Here is a 20,840-nt window from a genome sequence, read left to right on the forward strand (position 1 = left end):
TGGGGCTACCAGGGTGATGGGCCATAAGCAACTGCGGTTCTGGGGGTCTCAGGCCTTAGTCTCATTGTAGCTCAGTTCTGGAATTTTCACGCTTTTCTCCATCAAGAGATAAGCTAATATCCCACAGTGGCAGCTTTTTCAGGGCACAAGAAGAATTGAGACTTTTTCTTCAAATAACAATGAGAATTTGTTCTGAGCCTTTGTGATAAGAAAGGAGAAAGAAAATCATTCCTAGAGGCAGGAAGAACAGAAAATTGTCTCAACAAAAGGCACAGACTTCTCATTATACCTTATTATGCTTTCAAATAAGCATTTTTGCAAGTCCATTCTTCAGTTTAAAGTAAAGTGGCTCGAAAGTCTTAGATGATCTCAGCCATGTCTTGTCTTGGGAGGAAAAGTCTCGTGGGAAGCTGGTGGATGAACTCTTTTGTCCCAGGGCCCAGCCTGGCAATCTGCTCCCCTGGTGTGCACTGTGAGGCTGTTTTGCCACCGGCTGTCTTGGGTGGGGAGTGCGATAGGGGAATCCCTCACAGGAAGTGATCCCTACTGATTCAGTAATTACCCCCACCCCAAAATGAAAAAGCCAGGACAGATACCTGGCCCCTAAATCCCTAAAGAATGTGATATTATCATGAGTTTCTCAGTATCCTTTGAATAATGCAACTATTTCTTTCATGAGACAGTTGCAAAGTTAGAACTGCAGGACCCCAGATATAAATTTCAATGATTCCCTCTCCTCCCTTTTTATTAACTAACAAAAAATAAAAAATTAAAAACAAACAAACAAACAAACAAAGAAAAACCTTAAACCTCTTGGGAGCATTTAATACAGAAAGAAAGATCAAAGAAGCAGAAACGGCCTATCTTCTGCGGGCTGGGAAGCTTAGGGAAGAACCAGCACTTATGTACAAGAAGCGTGCTTGCGCGGAGCTCTGAAGGCTGGGTCGCACTCAAGCAGCAGGGGAGGGGGTGAGGCTGGGAAGTGGGCAACCCTGGGCTTGGTGGTTAAATGAACAGGCACTGGATTATTCCACGCTCAGGCGCCCACTGCCCTGGGTGACCCTGGGCGAGCTCCGAACCCTCTCCCCGCCTCTCAGGAAGGCGGGGGTAGAACCAGCGACTCCTTCATGGGGAAGCAAATTGGCCTGGGTCAGGTCAGCGGGACCACTGCCTACTTGTGTTCTCATCGGGGGCCTGCAGCTCTGCCTGCACCTCTGTAGAGAGGAGATTTTGCTATCTGCACGTCTTTTTCGACGTCTGGGGAGACTACTTCATTGTCTCTCTTTTCCTCTCTCTTCCTCACGTGGGCTGTCCTCTGCCACTTCTCTCCCTGCTTTCTACCCCAGTCTGGGCACTTCTTACTCCTCGCCTCGCAGAGCTGAGGCTTTACTCCTTGCCTCGCAGAGCTGAGGCTTCAGCAGGAGCTCCGGGCTTCCCAGCTTCCCGAGGAGGCCGCCTGGGTAGCCTGGGGCGTGGTGGTGCTGGGGGTCTGCGCCCCTCTCTCCATAAACCTCCAGGCTGGGCATGCCCACTGACCAGGTCCAGCCCAGTCCTTGCCCCCGCCTTTTGCTGACCATAGCACACACCTCCGGACCCGCTGACCCACACAGCAAAACCGAGTCCGCTCTCTTCCTCAAGCACAGAGCGGAGCTGCTGGCTTCCCTCTCCCTGATTCCCTGTTCTCCGCAGAGTCGGGAACTTCCTCCCTTACGTCATCTTCCTCCTGTGTCTCACATCACACCTGGCCCTGTCCTTAGGCCCTGTCCTTCATGTCCTTTATCCTGAGAAAGAAAATCAACCCCACGGGAGAGTCTTTTCAGCGGTAGCTTGTCTCTTACCCCTTGAATCATACAGGTTTATCGTAATCTTTAAATCAGTCCACTCCGCCCTGCCCGATTCAGGGACTTCCCACCCACCACCCCACAGTTCTCCATCAGACCTCAGTTTCCAGACTCCCCATCCCCCAGGCAGTACATGGAAGGCTTTGTTCTGGGCTCACACTGGCTGGTCTGGGAAAGCGCGGACCTGGTCAGCTTTCACTACCACATTAGATTTCTGCCTAGTAAACGCCTGGAGAAGCACACAGCTCCTTGGGGAACAGGAAGGATTGCTAGATTCGGTTGTGTCTTACAGGGATGACTTTCGATTTGCACTTTTTTTTTTTTTTTTAATAACTTTGGTCAAACAAGCCATTAGGGGCCTGACTGACAAGCCCTTAAGATTCCTTCAGATTTGATGCAAGTCTGATTATTTGCTTGTTCAGTTGGTGTGTGTGTGTGTGTGTGTGTCTGCGTTCCTTCGGTGGTTCAGTGTGCTTTCTCTTTGTGCTGAAACTCTCTCCCTCCCAGCCACATGACGGATGATGATTGCTTTTTGTGGTGCCTAATACACTGTTCTCCACTCCATGAATATTGTTACCTGACTCCCATTCCAACCCAAGGGGAATCCGGATTCACAGAGGAATAGAACCCTCTTACAAATCTGGAGTACGATTACAATTTTACTTCTGAAGCACCCGTCTCCTGGAGGAATAGCCAGTGATCGATGCCACTGCCAGAAACCCAGATGCACACACTCATACATCAGCCAGGAAACGACATAAACAGCTCACCCAGCAGGCCGGTGCTGACCCACCCACTTGCTCCCCGGTGAGAAGAGAGGTGACAGGAAACCCGGGGCAACAGCAGGGAACAGACAAGGAGAGGAGTTTGAAGAGGACTGGGCTCCTGAAGGCCCACTTGGTGGTTTCCTTCCTCATCTCGTACTGCGGGAAGCAGTCCCAGGCTAAGGTCTATAGTGACACTGCTGTGTGACCCAGATGATGGAGAGCTGTTTCATGGTCCTGCGAGCGCACCGCCGGCTTCTCTTCCTGTTGTGTGCACATGGGTACATACGGCTCCACACACATACCTTCATCCTTATATAGGCACAGGTGATGGGTACACTTTCCTTTGGGGTGCATGTGGCCTCCCTAGGCAAAGCTCGTGCTATGGCATTTGTCTCTTTAGAGAGCAAGTCTGTGCTGATTCCAGCAGGATGGGGCAGCAGACTGGTTTGTTGCTAAGAAGATGTCTGAAAGATCAGGATACGATTAGGGCAGGAGAGTGGAAAGCAGTCCAGCAGGCCTGCGGGTGGCTTGTGGGCGTGAGGGTGGTTTATCGGTAGCGGCAGGCCAAGGCGTTGACATTCTTGACCACATAGAAGCCCATGGTGACTGGAGGGATGACCAATGTCCGGCCGGCCCGCAGGGGGCGGGGCTTCAGTTCGGGGAGGGTCCCATCGTCCACCATCACTAAGGGTTGGCCGTTCAGCTGCACTGACCTACAGCGAAGACAAATAGCGTGGGACTTGTCAGTGCCTCATCACAGCCAAGCCTGGGCAGCCCTGGACTGCCTGCCAGTCTGTCTGGGACTGGCCCTTACTGACACTTCCTATGCCCAAACTCTCAGCTCTGTGTTTTACTTTTGAAAAACTCATTAAAAAGCTCCAGCCATGCTCCAAGAAAGAAATTGCCATGATTCCATTTTACCTAGAGTGGCTAAGTGACCGGTCCAAGGTCCAGCTTGTGGGTCTGGGAGTCAGGATTTGAACACAGGCTGTCTAGTTCCAGAGACACATCATTTAGACAAGTGAAAAGTATGATGCAGAAGCTGAGAAGTGTATTACACCTACTTTTTAAAATCATAATAGCAGTTCTGTTTGATTGTATACCTGAAGAATTTTTCCCTGTGGAGTGATGCACAGGCTTAAGATGATTTCAGAAGTCTCCTTTTTAAAAGATCTCTTTAATTTATTTGAGAGATTTGAGAATGAACATCATGTAACTTGTCTAGGTTTGTTCTGAAGGAGGAGAGAGACACTTAATGATTCTCCTTTTTCTGAGAATGAGTTTTCAAATCTTTTTTTTTTTTTTTTTTTTTTTTTTTTTAAGGAGAGAGAGAGTGCCAGCGGGGGTGGAGGGTCGGAGGGAGAGGGGGAAAGAGAATCTTAAGCAGGCTCCATAACCAGTGTGGAGACCAACTCGGGGCTCGATCTCATGACCCTGAGATCATGATTAAGAGTTGGACTCTCTACTGACTAAGCCACTTAGGTGTCCTTTATATCTCGTATTTTAAGGATGTTTCTGTTCCAGCAACATGGTGGAGTAGGTGATAAAGTAGGGGTTTTCTAACTCCTGCTCACCCATCCTGCTTGCTTTTCTTCTTCCTGTGTACCAGCCGTCTTCAATCCTGAGAAGAGGGCCACATACAGAGTACACTGAGGAGAAAGGGAAGTAGCTCATCACCCATCCTTGGCCTGTGGTACAGAATCCAAAAAACTTCCCAGCTGTTCCTGGAATGACTTGTACAGCCATGTATCCAGATTGAAGCTCAGTTTTCTGGGTCAGAAGAAAAGGCCAGAGCCAGACCACCCTAGAAACAAGGCCGTGAGTCACCCTCAGAAAATCAATGTTGCATAGTGATGACTATTTTGGGGTCCTGCCCGACCTCCAATGTGATGACAATGCAGTGATATTATCTGAGCTGTAAAGAGAATGAAATGTTACACACTGATATAAAGGTCTTTGTTCCGTGTTCCTGCTGTTCTGTGAGTGGTAACCAGGTTTGGAGAGAGGTGGTCAGCACAGCAGACCGGAGAATTCCCAGAGATAAGTGAGCTGTGAGTTGCTCCCAACAGAGGGCAAGGCAGGGAGGCAGGTTCAGGCCTGGTCCCACATGGATAAGTTTGGGTCTGATCCAGATCCAACAGGCCAGAGGGACAGCCACCTTCCTCTTATTGGTGCGACTAAGGAATGACAGAGTGAGCAGGGGACGCCTGTGTGGAGAGCCAGACCTGCCTCTGGAAAAGTACAGAAGTAGGAGAATTGAGATCTGGTAAGTATTGACCTTATCAAACCTGGAAGGAGCTTTTGCTCCAAATTTAAGTGACTACCTCTGGTGAAGAGAGCCTATTCACTGGAGTAGGAGGTAGGGTAGGAGAAGGGGTCCAATTGCAAAAGACAAAAAAAAAAAAAAAAAAAAAAAAAAAAAGCCAGAACAGGTCTTCAAGGCGTACTTTCATTATTTTGTTTCAGGTGGTGTGAATATCCAACAACCAGACATATACATGCACCATCAAATACAAGTTCAATAATACTAATTAATCTTTCCAATTCATCCTCAGTTAATATCACTGCTCTACTTGAAGACCTTCAATGATCCCTCTTGCATACGGAACTGCGAGCAAGCCCTCCCCATAAGGAATGAGGTAATGTCCTTTTAGCATCACACCATCCCAGAGCATTGCTCTATGTCTGGGTTCTGGGAAGTGTGATAAGCAAGCCTTTGAATGTCTATATTGTTATTCTCTAATAGGACCCATTCTGCTTTCCTTGTTGGTTATTTGTAAAAAGCTAACCCAAGTGTGGGTTGAGCCAAGGAGCATGGTTGAGATTCTGGGGACAGATCTCTAATTCCAGTCACTCACTCCCTTAGACAGTCACCTCCCTTCCAGAGCTTTCCTGTCTGTGCATTTGCTGTAGGCTCCAGGACCAGGGACGTGAAGTACAAAGCATGGGACGCTCTGACAGCATAACCAGTCCCGTAAGTAGGAGATGGGGTTTTGTTATTAATTCTTTTCACCATAGCTGCGGGTAAACTTACTGGTCCTTGTACTTGACTGCTCTCGGGACTGACAAGTTTCAGTCCTCTCTTCCCTTGGTTCCCGTGGTGTCTCTGTCTCTCTCTCACCCCCATTCTCCTCCTCCTTCATTTCTGCAAGTGGTTGCCTGTTAAGAGGGACTGTTTGCTTCTACCTGTCTCATATATTGGGGTTCTTGGTGCCTTGTCCTTGGACCTCTTCTCCCACTCCATACTCTCACTGAGTGCTGTCACCCACACCCAGAACTTTGTTATCCATGTCAATTCTCCCCAAACATAGCCTAGATCCTTCTTCTAACTAATGTCATCTCCACTTGGCTGTCCCACAGGAACTACAAAGCCACTATGTCCAAAGTAAAAATGGTCTCCTCAAACCCTGTCCTTTTCTTAGCCTTTTCTGTGTTGGGACCACCATCTACCCAATGACCTAAGCCAGAAAGCTGGCCACCCCTCAATGCCGTCGGGTGTCACAAAGTCAATTCTACCTTTTAATATTTTTCATATCTGCTTCTTTCTCTCTACTACTGCTACTACCTTAGTTCAGAACTTGCCATGTAACCGATCTCTTTGCCCCCTGCCTTGCCTTCCTCCTGCTGCTTGCCACATTGCTGACAGAGCAATCAATTTCTGTCACTGCTTTAAACTCTTCAGCATTTCCCCGTGCTTCCACTTTCACATGGACAATGAAGCCCCATTCTGGCTAGCTCTCCAGTCTTGGGTCCTGCCAGTACCCCCGACCCCAATGCTAACTACGGCTCCCTGGCCTCTGGGGGTGAGCTTGGGCTGATTGGCTGTTCTTTTCAGGTCATCACCAACATATGCACAAACAAAGATTATTTCACAATGAAAAGCTAGTTAAATCTTGCTCATAAATGAAATAAATATTTCTCAAATGACAACGTAAGTAGATATTGTTGGAAATGAAGTATGAAAGTTCATTTAAAAGTACAGTAAATATTTTTCAAGTACCAGTAGACACTGTTGGGATTAATAAGACACACGTTCATTTAAAACTGTTATAAAATTCCTAATAGCTTTTTTGGGAGGAGAGGGGCATCACATGCTTTTTTCAAGCAAGAGATTTTAAAGATTTTACTTATTTATTTGAGAGAGATAGAGAGAGATCGAGAGAGCGAGTAGAGGTGGGAGGAGCAGAGCTTGACACGGGGCCGGGTGCTCAACCTCAGGACCCTGAAATCATGCCCTGAGCTGAAACCAAGAGTCAGACACTTAACCGACTGAGCCACCCAAGTGCCCCTCAAGCAAGAGTTTTTTTTTTTTTTTTTAAGATTTTATTTATTTAATTGAGAGAGAAAGAGAGAGAGAGCATGAGACGGCAGAAGGTCAGAGGGAGAAGCAGACTCCCCATGGTGTTGGAAGCCTGAGCGGGACTCAATCCCAGAACGCTGGGATCACGACCTGAGCCGAAGGCAGTCTCCTAACCAACTGAGCCACCCAGGCGCCCTCAAGCAAGAGATTTTAAAAGGACAATTACTGTAATGTGGGAGGATGGTGACATAAGCTGACATCACTAAGGAACCCTGGTCCTTTTACAGGCCTGGCCCCCTTGCCCTGCAGGACCAAAGTAAATAACGTGCAGTTCCACTTCACAACTCACCCTCCTCCCCTGTCAGACTAACCACACTGTGTCGTTGCAGAATCTGCTCAGGTGTTGTCCTCTCTGGGGAAACTTCTCTGACCTCTGGGCTGGGCTAGGAGCTCCAACTCTGGATTCTCTTGTATCCCAAACTTATCTATGACTACCTCACTGAATTGTAGAGACTTACTCACTATCCCTCACTGGGCTGTGAGCTTGATCAGGAAAGGGATCATGTCTTTCATCCCTAACTCCTCGGTGCCTAACAAGGTGCTCGGCCTGGAGGAGGGATGAAATATCTTTGAACAAGTGAATGAGCTTTGAGGTTCTTTTGCACTACTTCTTATCTTTGAGGTGGAGTTTCTCCAGCTTCGGAGAGGCTCCCTGGAGGTTCGCTGAGTGTCTTTACGGATTTCATTAACCTACCAATTACTCTCTTGCTCTCAGTGGCTCTGGAGATATGAGATAAGACCTGAATTATTGCTGATTCTCAGTCACTTACCAGATACCTTATCCCAACCTGACACGAGGCCATTGATTACGGATAGTATTTTTCTTCCTAAAAAAAAGATCCATTTGATCATCTCTTAACTAAGCCAACATGAGTTAATTCAGGGAGACCCTGAGTCTCCACACATCCTCATCTATAAATTCCCTCCATTATAGACAGGCCACATACTTCACCACCTCCATTCTATTTTTCTGCTTACATTTTTATTTTAATATTCATCCTGTTACCCAGTAAAGTCATATCATGCTAAATATTACAATAGTCTTTCATTTTTATGAACAATTTGTAAGTTTGAAAACATAGTCAGTCACACTGATGATAAAAATCATTGATTAGTAATGGCGATGACTATTTTGTACACAAAGGCATTTTGTAATGATTTCATTTGACTATCGCATTTAGTCCTTCCAACAACCAGCTGAGGCAGGGCTTAGCAACCCTATATTACGGATGAGGAAATCAAAGTTTAGAGGGGTCTCACCTAAGTCACACAGCCAGTAAGTGATATAGGTGAGATTTGCAACACTGCCCTTCACCATGGTCCTGTCTGGCCTCCCTTATGATCGCTAAAGAGGCCTGTGAGGTGAATGAGGTGATTACTATTATTATTTTTGTAACTTTACTACTGAGATGAGGTCAGAGAGGTTAAGTGGTCTGGGCAAGGTCACACAGCTAATAGATGGCTTAGCTGGGTCTTGAATTCAGTCCTTTCTGACACCTCTTTCTACTATTTACGTTATTCTCCAATTCCAGATGGCACTCACCAGGATCGTGTTTCTTTATTTTAAAACCCTTCCTAATCATATTTCCATCATATTTTGGGACCTCCTTACTTACTGTGACTTTTCACACCAAATGCTAAATGATCCAGCCTATGTTGAACTATTTCTTTTAAATCCCTAGCTGCTGGGAGCATTTAAATTGTCCAAATATTAGGACAACTGCATTTTATCACCATCTGTTTTTACAAAGTCTGAGTTAATTTTTCAATTCCTAAACTTGTTTTCTTTATTTTGCATGCTATCTGAAATGAGATTCAATGTGTCAGTGTGGAGTCAAGCCTTCTGTTCTGGTCTCTATGGGAGCCCCTTGCCTAGGTCACCCTCCTTCCCCCACCACCTGTCTACAGTCTCTGGTCCTCATGGTTTACCCTGGTTCTTGCTAGCCGTGGATCCTGAAGCAAGCTTTCGACTATCCTGAGGGCTCAGAGAAGCAAGTGTAGTGTGCATGCTCTTTGCCAATCTTGAAGATAATTTGCTGGACTCTGGTCTGGCCCTGGGTGGATTTTTGTGGGGCAGAGGCTGGGGAAGACTGTATTATTGGGAGAATTCCTTGGAGCTCTGTCTGCTTCAGGCTGGCATATTTGGGACCTTGAGTGGGAGGTAAAGGGACTTAGAGATAATCACTCCGCCTCAGCTACTTTGAGGAAGTGATTTGTGTTCTCTGAACTTGGGTTTCTCTATGTGTAAAACAGGCTAGATGAAACCTCAGAGTCCTTCCGTCCTGAACATTTTTTAAGTGGGTTGTCCAAAGTCTAACAACTAACTTGAAGCATTTAATGCCAAACTCAAGAGTCATCCTGCACAAACAGGAATCTGATCACAATATTCACCTACCTAATGTTCAGTCGCTCCCTGCTGATCTTAGAACACTGTCCAAAGCCTTTACAAGACCCAATAGGCAAAGCCTTCTTACCTATGTCTCCAGCCCTCTAGAGGCTCACCCTCGTTCCTGTCCATTCCTGCTCCCCACTACTCACCACCTCCTCCCATTCCATGCTACAGTGTCGCCAAGTGCAATCTCTGACCCCAGAGTTTTTGTACCTGTTCCTGCTGCTTGGGACCTTCTCCACATTCCCTCCCCCTTCCAGCTTCCTTTCCCTGGCTAACTCCGATCTGTCCTTTAGGTCAGATGCCCCTCCAAAGTGTTTCCATATTACCCCACACTTCTGAGATCTCTGCACTCATCACCGGGTACTGGCATTGCTGACCTACTGTCTGTGTCTTCACTAGGCAGGAAGACCATGTGTCTGTCTTGTTCATTCTTGCACTCTCCCTCCACCAGCTCACATAGCAGGTGAGCAATAAGAGGAGGACTGGTTATAAATATGCAGGGAGATGAATCCAGAAGGAAAAGACACTGGACTGGAAGTCCAGAGACTTGAGTTTTAGTCCAGACTCCCAACATGAAATGTGCTGGCCTGGACATGACACCCGTCTGTTCTAGTGTCTGTTTGTGTATGGTTAAACCATGAGAGGGAGAGAAGAAGGGAGGCAGCGGAGGGAGGGAGGAGAATGTCTAAGAATCTGAGTGTGTGTGTTGGGGAAGGGGCGTCAGCTCCCTTTGCTCCTTGTAATCCCACACATCCAGCTCTCTCATTCCAGAGTGCTGTCCCGTGCGCCACTAGAGGGCACTCTTGTTCTACACAACAGCACGGGACAGCATTTTCCACCCCCCCGCCCCCCCCCGCGACCCCTCCGGCGCGGGCTCCCAGGAAGCCAGAGCGCGTGCGCCGCCCCCACACCCGCACTCGGACCCCGCCACACTGCACTGCGCTCGGCCTCTCGGAGGAACAGACCTAAGGGTCATTCAGAGCCCAGCAAAACGGCCTTGCGGTACACTTGGCAGCACCCCCGCCCGCCTCCCCCCCGCCCCAAATGTGGCCAATATTAAGGAAAGGAGCGCAGCCCGGCTTCGATTCCCGCCGGGGTGCGGGCTTCTCGGCCCGCGTGCAGGGAGGGGGTCGGCGCAGGTGCGGGGCTGGCGGCGCCCGCGCGACCCGGCCTCCCAGTCCTCCGCGCCGGCCGCGCACCTGTGTACGCTTTACAGGCCCTCCAGGCCCCGCTGCCCCGTGTGGCCCCCTCGCTGAGTTAGGAAGCCGGTCTCTGCAGCTGCCCTGCCCTTCGCCAGGTCAGGGGCAGGTTAGAGCCTGGAGGGTTTGAGGACAGAGGGGCATTCCTCCTCTCGCCTGCTCCGGGAGAGGCTGTGCATCTGGGGTAGCTTAGAAAGGAAATTCCTTTGAAATGGCCAGGAGTGATCGCCATCCCGCTGACCAGGGCCCCTCTGGAGTGGCCTCGGGTTAGTGTCGCCCTTCTCACTAGCCTAGCTAGACCAGAGGCTTAAGGATGCTCATTACCCTCTCAGGGGTACTCCTGCCTCTGGGGTTGTGGGGAGGATGACTTCCAGGTGTGCCCTGAAGCTTTCCTGGAATCTGGTAGATTCTGTCAAAAAGTCTCCCCTTCCTTCCAGGCCCCTGTGGCCTCCTTCACAGGGTCTTATCGGATAGCCCCAGCTGGAAGGCAGGCATATTAGCTGCAGCTCCCCCTTTAGTTAGCACCGGCCCTGCTCAGCTTTATTTTATCTGTGCACTGGAGTCATTTTGCCTGCTAGACCAAACTGTTTGCATTTCTTAATTTTCAAGAGCATGCGGTTCGGTCCCTTCTTTCTTTCGAGACTAATTCTAATTAATGTTGGTCATCCTCGCTAGGACTTCTCCTGATTGGATACTCTGACCCCTTCCTCTGTTGTTAAAGAGAAGAGACTGTGCAAGAGAGGGCAAACGGAGATGAAGGCTTCCTGTTCCCCTCTCTCCTCCGGGAGCCCACATCATGTGTGAGGTTCCTGGCCATGGAGACCCTTTGAGGCTGATAAGATCATATGCCCTTCATCCTATTCTTTGAGGGGCATATTGAAACAATGAGGAGTTTTGATCTATCTTCTGTATCTCGGAGCAAACCCTAGGATTCCTTCATCCAACAGAGCTGGGGGGATTTTATAGGCAAGTTGTTAGAGATATAGACTTTTCCTGTTTGCAGTTAGGTTTGGGGTCATGATTTGATCTGTGTTCTAGCCAAGTGGTGTAATAATGGTCCAAGCCATAATGGGATTCTATCATGTGTCTCTAATGGCTTAAAGTAACTTAGCACATTTGGCAGACAAGATGAGAGCCCAGCTACGGAACCTGGATTTATACTGATATTGTTAATTCCCAACAGATGAGGAAATCATCTGGGGGCAGTTTGGGAAGAAAATTTGATTCTGTGACCATCTCAAAGCTCCATGTCATAGGCATATCACACTCAAACCACAGGACACAATAGGAACCAGCTATAAAAACCATGGAGAGACTTTAACATGTGGTTAACTCTGCTCCCTTCCCATTGTAAAGACTTGGTGCCATGCTCTCCAACACTCATGAGTGGTGTGGAAGGGGCATTACTCATATTCCTCCTATTCTTTGTGTTGTACAAACTCAGTTGTAGCAGTCCTTACCCATGTAGACAGAAACCCAGAAACACGCAAATGTGTGGTCAGACACAGTATAATTAAAATTACACAAAGAGAGAGACAAAAGGAAAATCACACCTCTCAGCCTGAATTTTGAGGTCTTCTGTTCTGGCTCTAGTATATTTTTGTGGCCTTTCCCCCTCACCCTACAAAGCATCTTATATTCCAATCATGTAAAATGATTTGCCACTACTCACTCCCTCCTTGAACTTTTGTGCTTCTGAACACTCAGTAAGCTCATCCCACTGCCTGGAATCTCCTTTGGTCTAGCGTTTCCTAGGTGTATCTCTCATGCTTCCAGCTCCTGCTCAATGGCCCTCAGCCCGGACCTCCCAGACTCCCAGGTTAGAATTCATCTCTTCCCTCCTTACACTCCCTTCTCCCATATATACCCTCTGTGGTCTGTCTTGTCTTGTCTTCAGGTATCCTCCGTGATGAGAGATCAGGTCCCCAGCCCTAACTGTGCGGGGCTGGAAGATGCAGTGTGGGTTGAGAAGCATCTCCCGGGGGCGCCTGGGTAGCTCAGTTGTTAAGCATCTTCCTTCGGCTCAGGTCTTGATATCCAGCCCAACATCGGGCTCCCTGCTTGGCAGGATGCCTGCTTCTCCCTCTCCTACTCCCCCAGCTTGTGTTCCCTCTCTTGCTGTCTCTTTCTCTGTCAAATAAATAAATAAAAACTTTAAAAAAATTTTTTTTAAAAAGAAACATTTTTTTAACGGGCAGTCTGCAGGTGGGATGAAGAGAGTCTGGCACAAGGGTAGGAGTGTGTGCACGCACGCACGTGGACAGGTGTGCAGATGGGTTTTCCGTATGTAAAAGTATGAGATAAAGTCCAGAAACCACACCCAAAATGAGCTCTTTCATTTTAAAGTCATGGCTCCTTGGACACCTATTCAAATATGTTAAATCAAAGGGATAAACATCTCGGTTTTACAGGATTTTGAGAAAGTGCTCCCTGTGATACCAGGTGCACTGGTGCACCTTCAAAAGTGAAAAGTAAGACATCCCAGGTGGCACAGGCTCTCTTCCAGGGTCTATGGATGTCAACAGCCTCGGGAGGGTGTGGAGGAGGAAGAAGACAAGGGCCATTTCTTCCCAGTCCTGCAGAGCCGCGTATTCTGCGTCCTTGCCCCTCAGTTTAGAGTAACTGCTGCGAAGCCCGTGAGCTTTAGCCTTAGGTGCCCATTTACCAGTGTTTCATAAGGGCGATCTGGAACAGAATGGAAATCTCTGCCTGCAGCGAGAGTCCCCAAGTGAGTGAAGGGAGGGAGGGGAGACCACAGCCTTGATGGACAGCTGTGCAGAGAGATTCCAGCTGCTGGAGCGAGCTGCAAGGAAATGTATTCCAAAGCCGAGAGCAAATGAAAAACTCTCAGAGAACAACCCCGAGTGCAGAGTGAAAGCCCTGAATTCCTAAACATCTTGGTTTAAGATGTCAAGTCTCTGTAAAGTATAAAAGCATTTTATAATCCTCTAATCTGCACAGCGATCTGTACATTACTAATCTGGGAGTTAAAACAAAACAACAATAAACCCTTTGAGGACATGTACACATCCTTCCACTTAGTCATAGAGAAGGCCCAGGGCTCATGGCATGTTCGCACCTTTGGCAAAATGGCTTAGTGCCTAAATGAAGGTTAGGATCCGGGTGAAACAGAAGATGAAAATCAGAAAATCCGCTGGGATATTGTTCCAGCATTTTCTGGAGCCACAGTTGTTCGCAACCTTGGCCACATATTTGAATCACCTGGGGAACTTTAAAAGTACTGGTGCCTGGGTCCCAGCCTGGAGAATTTTGGTTTAATTGGTCTGGGGTGTGGCTTGGGCACGGGGCTTTTTAAAGGTCCCAGGTGATTCATCTCGAAGCCATGGTTGAGCCCCAGGGTTAGGAGAGGGAGTGGGAAGGTGTTCGCAGTTGGGTAAGAGGAGATGCAAACAGCTTTCTAACCATCACATTCTGAAGTCATTTTGAATAAAAAGAGCCTTTCTCTCTGTTTTGGAGTACCATGTCAAGAGGCCACTTTTTTTTTTAATCTAAAAAAAAGTAAGTAAGATGTGAACTTTCCAAAGGCAAGTTTTTTTGGCTAGTCTGAAGTGAGCATTTTTGCTCTTTCAAGAGCACTGCTTCCCTTCATGCCTCCCCTCCCGTTCGTCCACCAGGGAGATAAGCATTCTCCTCAGTCCCTACAGGCAAGCATGTGTGTAGCACATCCCAGGAGGAATTAAGACTTGAATCTTAAATCTGGATGAAGTATTTGCATAGATAACAGACTCTGCATTTCTTTAACATTAAAAAGGAAAACTCAGTGCTTTTTTTGAAGAGCAAGTTCTCAAAGACATTTCAGTTTCTCTCAGGTCACAGGCTGTGGCACAGAGTTCCCTACAAACCAAAGGTGGTTCAAGCTCTTTCCAAGCAGGAGACACCCAAGAGGATTAAATATGTCATTCAGTACTTTCACGGCATTTTCCAGATAGGTCTATAATTATTTACTCAGATCACCCTGTATACGTTGGTTCTGGCTACTGTCTCTTTTCGAACCACAGAACCACAGAACACCCTGAAATGAGCACAAGTGTGAAAAGAGTCCAAATTCTCTATGTCTCAATGAGTAGTTAAGCTTACATTAACCAGAGATGTGTAAGGCTCATCTCTGTGTAGTTACTTCTTTGTAGTTTTTCTACAGATTGACTCAGAGCCTTGTGCAAGTATTTTTATAAATATGCATACTCATATATATTTACATTTCTACTTTCACAGTGTCCGTTTCAGACTTTCTCACCAGGAACTCTAGCTTGAACGCTGCTGTGAGCCTAAGTATGACCGTCCCGCTCACTTGCCACCGGGCCTCTGGCTCGTCTTTCCTCCTGGAGGGCTCTCAAGTGCCCTAACAGGGCTGCCAATGAGGTGGTGGCATCGGCACAGCAGGGCCTTTACCTCCAGGTAAAAGAGGTCTCCATTCTAATGTCTGCTTTTAAAAAAAGGGATCCTCTTGGGGTTCCTGGGTGGCTCAGTGGGTTAAAGCCTCTCTGCCTTCGGCTTGGGTCATGATCCTGGGGTCTTGGGATGGAGCCCTGCATTCCTGCATCCCTGCATCGGGCTCTCTGCTCAGCGGGGAACCTGCTTCCTCCTCTCATTCTGCCTGCCTCCCTGCCTACCTATGATCTCTGTCAAATAAATAAATAAAATCTTAAAAAAAAAAAAGGATCCTCTTTTTCCTGACTTTTTAGGACCAGCACCTGATGCCCTGTATGGATGGACAACTTCTGCACCCACTTTCAGCTCCAATAGTACTATGGACAGCCCTTACCTCTTACAGAATATCAAAACGCATTCCAGAGGCACTGAAGAAATAAACATAAAAAATGAAACAAAAAAGAAACTAGAAGAAAATAAAGATACATATTTATCTGATTTCAGGACTATAAATACATAGACATATGAGTGGGATGGAAGAAACCACAAAGCAAAAGATATATAGACTTGGGGCGCCTGGGTGGCTCAGTGGGTTAAAGCCTCTGCCTTTGGCTCAGGTCATGATCCCAGAGTCCTGGGATCGAGCCCCACTTCGATCGAGCCCCACGTCGGGCTCTCTGCTCCGCGGGGAGCATGCTTCCTCCTCTCTGCCTCTCTGCCTACTTGTGATTTCTCCCGCTCTGTCAAATAAAATCTTTAAAAAAAATTTAAAAAAAAGATATATAGACTTAACTATATCTTATTTATCATATATATATATATGTATATATATATATAAACACACACACCTTATTTTATATCTTATATAAAAAGGGAATACTTCTGAATGTCAAGATAATATCCTAAAAATGAAACAGTTGGAAAAACAGCAAATAAAATACTGGGGAAAATATTTTAACACATCTGATAGGTAGCAAAGCAGAAATTGCCTCATGTTAGAAAAAACTTACAAATCATTAAGAAAACAGATAACAACCCAATTGAAAAATAAGCAAAAGACATAGAAAATGCCTAAAAGCAATACTAAGAGACATAAAAAAATTTTCAACCTCACTAATACTCAAAGAATACAAATTAAGATGACAGCATTATTTTTCATTATGAAGTTGGCAGAGATTTAAAAATGTTACGTTTCTGTGTGATGAGGCAAACTGAAATAAGAAAATGTTCACACTTCCTACTCCTTCTCAGACCTCCACCACTGAGCTTGTCTGAGGTGAGAAAATTGAGCAGTTAATCATAGGAGATAAGGTTCTATAGCTCAGTGGATTCCAAGGTGAACAGAATAGTGAGCAATCTGGAAACCAGACCATTTGAGGAATGGCTGAAGGAGTTAAGTGTTTAGCTTGGAGAGTACAACTCTACAGGGAGACACTGAAAAATTATTATGAAGAAGGTATAGATTTACTCTGCTTAATTTTCCTAAAGCAAGGGGAGAAATGGAAGAAAACACCCTTTGGCTACATACAAGGAGGCTCTTTCCTACCATCAGAGCTGTCAAGTCCCAGAGTGGGCTGACTCAGGACAGAAGCAGTCTCATCAAACAGAAGCTGACAGGCTTTCTATCAGGGATGCTCTAGAGGAAACTTCTTCTTCTTCTTTTTTTTTTTTTTTTTAATATTTTATTTATTTATTTATTTGACAGACAGAGATCACAAGTAGGCAGAGAGGCAGGCAGAGAGAGAGGAGGAAGCAGGCTCCCCACTGAGCAGAGAGCCCGACATGGGGCTCGATCCCAGGACCCTGGGAGCATGACCCAAGCTGAAGGCAGAGAGGCTTAACCCACTGGCCCACCCAGGCGCCCCTAGAGGAAACTTCTTGATTGCTAAGAGTACTCTCAAACTTATTTCTCCTCTATAAAGTCATCTTTTAATAACTGCAGAACTTTTATAACATGGTTTATTTTAAGAAGAAACTAATTTAAATGATCCCAGACAAGTGAGAGAATGGAAACCTGCACAGAGTGGGTCTGGTCACACAGAATTCAGAAATCCCACCATCATCATCAGAAGCTAGTATCAGCAGTGTAGAACTTACACACTTACGTGTCTGGAGTCTGCTGAGGTAAGTTGTTTCTAAGTGTGTGAGTGAGATGTCTCGGTATAGAATTCTGAGGGTTAAGACTTTTCCCCAAGCTCCTTTTCCCAGATCTGTCCATGCCCCAAAATAAATGTGGCGCTTCTAGTCATCTTTAGAGGCTGTGGTAGGTCAGGTGGTGGCCAGTTCTGCCCTCACACTCTCCGAACTCTGAATCTGGAGATGAAGTATCATAATGTGGTCTATTCCAACAGGGTCATGAAGATATTTTTAAACTCTTAGCACCTGGGTGTTAACTTGTGTATTTTCAGAACTATTCTGTTTGGCTAACATCAAATGACACCCTTCTAAAGGCATGCAGTTAGATGCCACTGTTTTTCTTTGATATAGGATTTAATGAATATGAAATCAAAGCAAAAGTCATATCCCAGAGAGATGGAAAAAATAAGCAGTATTCAGAAAAGAAAAAATATGTTCATTTCTTCACAGAACAGGCAATAAGATTCTAGATTCATAGGAACCTTAAGTTTCTTTCAGCTAACATCACGACAGCTATGCAGATATAAATATGAAGATACAGATATGAATATGAATATGCATCATACAGATATGAAATACAAACATTTAATATGGAACCTATTAGCCCTGAAGCAGAAATTCTCCACACCTCTCTCATGTACCATCCACAAGCCACTTCCTGTTAGCTGTTTGTTTCTAATAGCAGATGAACTCCTCGAGGACAGGGACCTCAGAATCCCGTTCCCCCTTTCCCCTAAATACTCTATACTGAATAGCTTTTGAAGGCTACTGATGGCGTGGGTTGGCATGAGGAAGATCAAGAGACATTCTGAGATGAAGCATTCACATTGAACTTCATGTTCAGACATTTTCCCCTAGTTTATCTACTTGGGATTCCTGAGCTCTTTGTGGTTACTGGACTATAGTTCATTGAAAATTTCAGCTGCGTTACTGGCCACTGCACAATAGACTGCTGAAGGGGAACAAGTCATGTCTGGCACAAAGTAGAATCTCAATAAAAGGTGATGAATGGATGAAGAAATATGAGACGGCTCATGTGCCAGCATCTTTCCCTCAGAGATGTAACTCTGGGCTTGAGCTCCAGTAGGGGAAGGAGAGTTAGCTAGCAGTGCTTATGTGTATAAGGTCAGAATGTCCTATGTCAAAATTGATTTTTATAGGTTTCAAATTAAACCAATTTATAGTAAGTGCTGGCATTTAATAATCCTTTTGTCTGAGAAGAGCATAGAAGAAACAGAAGGGAAAACACCAATTTTGCAAAGAAAAAAACCTTTTATTAACATTCTATATGACTGGGAAAAAGAATCTTAGAAGCAGTTCACAAGACTTTTTAAGAAGGATCTGGAATTAGGACTTCTGAAGAAAAGTTAATGGAACAGAGGTGAGTTGGCATAGAGGACAGAACATTGCTGAGTACCCTGATACTCTTCACATTTATTCTGTGAAAAGTTTATGATGAAATGAAAGCAGACAGTATCATGATAGCATTCAGTGATCTGTACTGTATGTTTGTCAATATGTCACTATAATTTTATATTGCTGGACTACTGGGGTAGCACAGTGCTGAGGAGAGTGCACTGGATTTGGGGCCAGGAAAATTGGGTGCTAGATACTTTCTAACTCTATCACTTAATAGTTGTGTGACTCTTGAGGAAGTCACTTAATGCTCTAAGATTTCGTTTCTCCAACTCTAAAGTGTGAGGGAGGCAGGGATTGTTCTACTTTGTTCTTGGTGCTATTCAGAGGGTCAAATGAGATAATGGCTCTTAAAGTCCTTTATTATCTATAAAGTCCCAGCCACAGTGGGTCACAGTGTTCTTATAAAATTGAGTGTTTGGACAAGATTGAAATTGTGGGCACTCATTCCCCAGAGGTCTTTAAACCTAGAGCATCGTCTAGTCCAGATGGCTTTGCCGTAGACTATCTAAGGGTAGGGAGAATGAAGCAGATCACTTCAAAATGTCATTCTCCCTGGGATTCTTAGTAGCTGCTCATTCCCTCGAGTTACTGTGTCAGAATAGAATGGTCAGTGTGATGAAGGTTGTTTCCTTCTTTTCTAATTTTTGGATAGCTTTCCCTTCAAATGGAATCGAATTAGACATATAGGGCAGGACACTGGGATGTGAGCAAACACCTGCTCTTGGTTTGACTTTTCCCTAAAAACGTGAGTCCTGTTTTTTTATGTAAGTTGACTTCTTTGGCCCAGCTTCCTGTTGTTTCCCTGTTTGTTGAAAGACACTGGAGATATTTATGTCTTGGATGGAATCGATTCCCTAGAGGACAATGCTCACTGATTTGTGATCGCATCAGGCATTGGGAAGATTCTTTCCTTTGTGGATACAGAGATGCCCCCAATGTTCTCTTTGACTTCTCCAGAATGGGAACTATTATTGTCTTGGATATAAATGGTCAGTCTTCCTCCCAGACAGGTGAGAAACCAGGGAACAGAGAATAGACCTGCAGCTTGGAGATTTTCTGGAGAAAAACTAGCCCAATATTACTGCCACGTCCTCTTACAGCACAGCCTCTTTGTGTGGCCTTTTAATGGCCTGAAGAAGCTACTTGGCTGGTGACCATCGGCTCCAAAAGTGAAGTGGGAGTGGGGGATGGAGAATAGAAGAGAAAAATCGAATTTTACAGTTCAATGGGAAGCAGAACTCTTTTAGCTCACCCTCCCACTGAGTGAGAATCTTGGAGCCCCTCTGGGTTGGCAATGGCCGCTCACTCTCTGAATAATAGGCTACCTCCTAACAACCCTGTCCTCAGTCACACCAGATGAGTCTTTGGAAAATGAGCTCTTTTTGTGGTGAAATCTTTCTCTTTTAAATTATACTCCCTGGTTTGCCATCACTTTAGAGGATTCTGGGCTAAATCTGTTTTCTTTCACTTCACAGTCCCTGAGTATCTAAAGAAAGTCCTTATGATTTGTGTTATTTTTCCTCTCGGAATGAAATCTCCCTATTTCCTTCAGCCATCCTTACAGAATATGTATTCTAGACACAGAACCCCCTCCTCTTGTATACACTATAGTTTTTGAAACTTCCATTCTCCTATCCTATAGGGTATAGGGCACCCACCTTTTGTCTGATTCCAAGAATGAGAACTATTTCTCACATAGAGAGTTGAGACTTGACGGGTGGGTCTTATGATGGGCTCACTCACTGAAATGACAAAGAGGAACCTTCATTTGTGGACTCGGATTCCCAGACTGTGCCTGATTAGCCCCTTAGGGAGGCTTCATGTGCAAAGCCTGACATTCTTGAGCCCAGGATCTCATGGAGATCCCTTTCCAGAAATTTCAAATATACCCAGCCCTGCTGACCACTCCAAGAGAATGAGAATTACCTCCTTGTTCTCAACCAGTCATAAATGTTTGCTGGCATCTCTCTACTCCTGAAACGCCAGGCTACAGTGTCTAACTGGTGGCTTGAATGGCACACTGACTTGCTCTGTATCCTCTTTCTGGTTCCTCCAGACAAGAGCAATTACAGGTTCCTCAGCTCCCAGAGCTTTCCATTTTTTTCTGAATTAATATGGCTCCAGGCTGCAGCAAGGAATTAGCAGACACAGAACACAGAATCTGGCCCCAGAGGCTTATAAAACAGAGAAGGAGACACCAAAGGCTGAAATCACTTCCTTGCATTTCCTTTCATCCTTTCCTGCAGAGTCTGCTTCACCAAAACCACACCCTTCCTGTGAGACCCCCATCTCAGAACCACCGAGGGCTCCTGCATGCATTAGTAGTTATTGAGCAGA

General features: G+C 45.9%; 1 protein-coding gene across 1 annotated transcript in view; it reads right to left on the bottom strand.

Annotated features, from left to right (window-relative positions):
• Positions 1–814: 814 nt before the first annotated feature.
• HPSE2 (heparanase 2 (inactive)) overlaps positions 815–20,840 on the bottom strand; it is a 660,133-nt gene continuing 640,107 nt past the window's right edge. Inside the window, exon 12 of the mRNA XM_032313019.1 lies at positions 815–3,321. Within this exon, the coding sequence (XP_032168910.1) occupies positions 3,156–3,321 (166 nt within the window). The 3' untranslated portion in view covers positions 815–3,155. The remainder of the gene's footprint in view (positions 3,322–20,840) is intronic.

This window comes from Mustela erminea, chromosome 14, assembly GCF_009829155.1.
Source record: "Mustela erminea isolate mMusErm1 chromosome 14, mMusErm1.Pri, whole genome shotgun sequence".
In the NCBI taxonomy this organism is placed as follows: domain Eukaryota; kingdom Metazoa; phylum Chordata; class Mammalia; order Carnivora; family Mustelidae; genus Mustela; species Mustela erminea.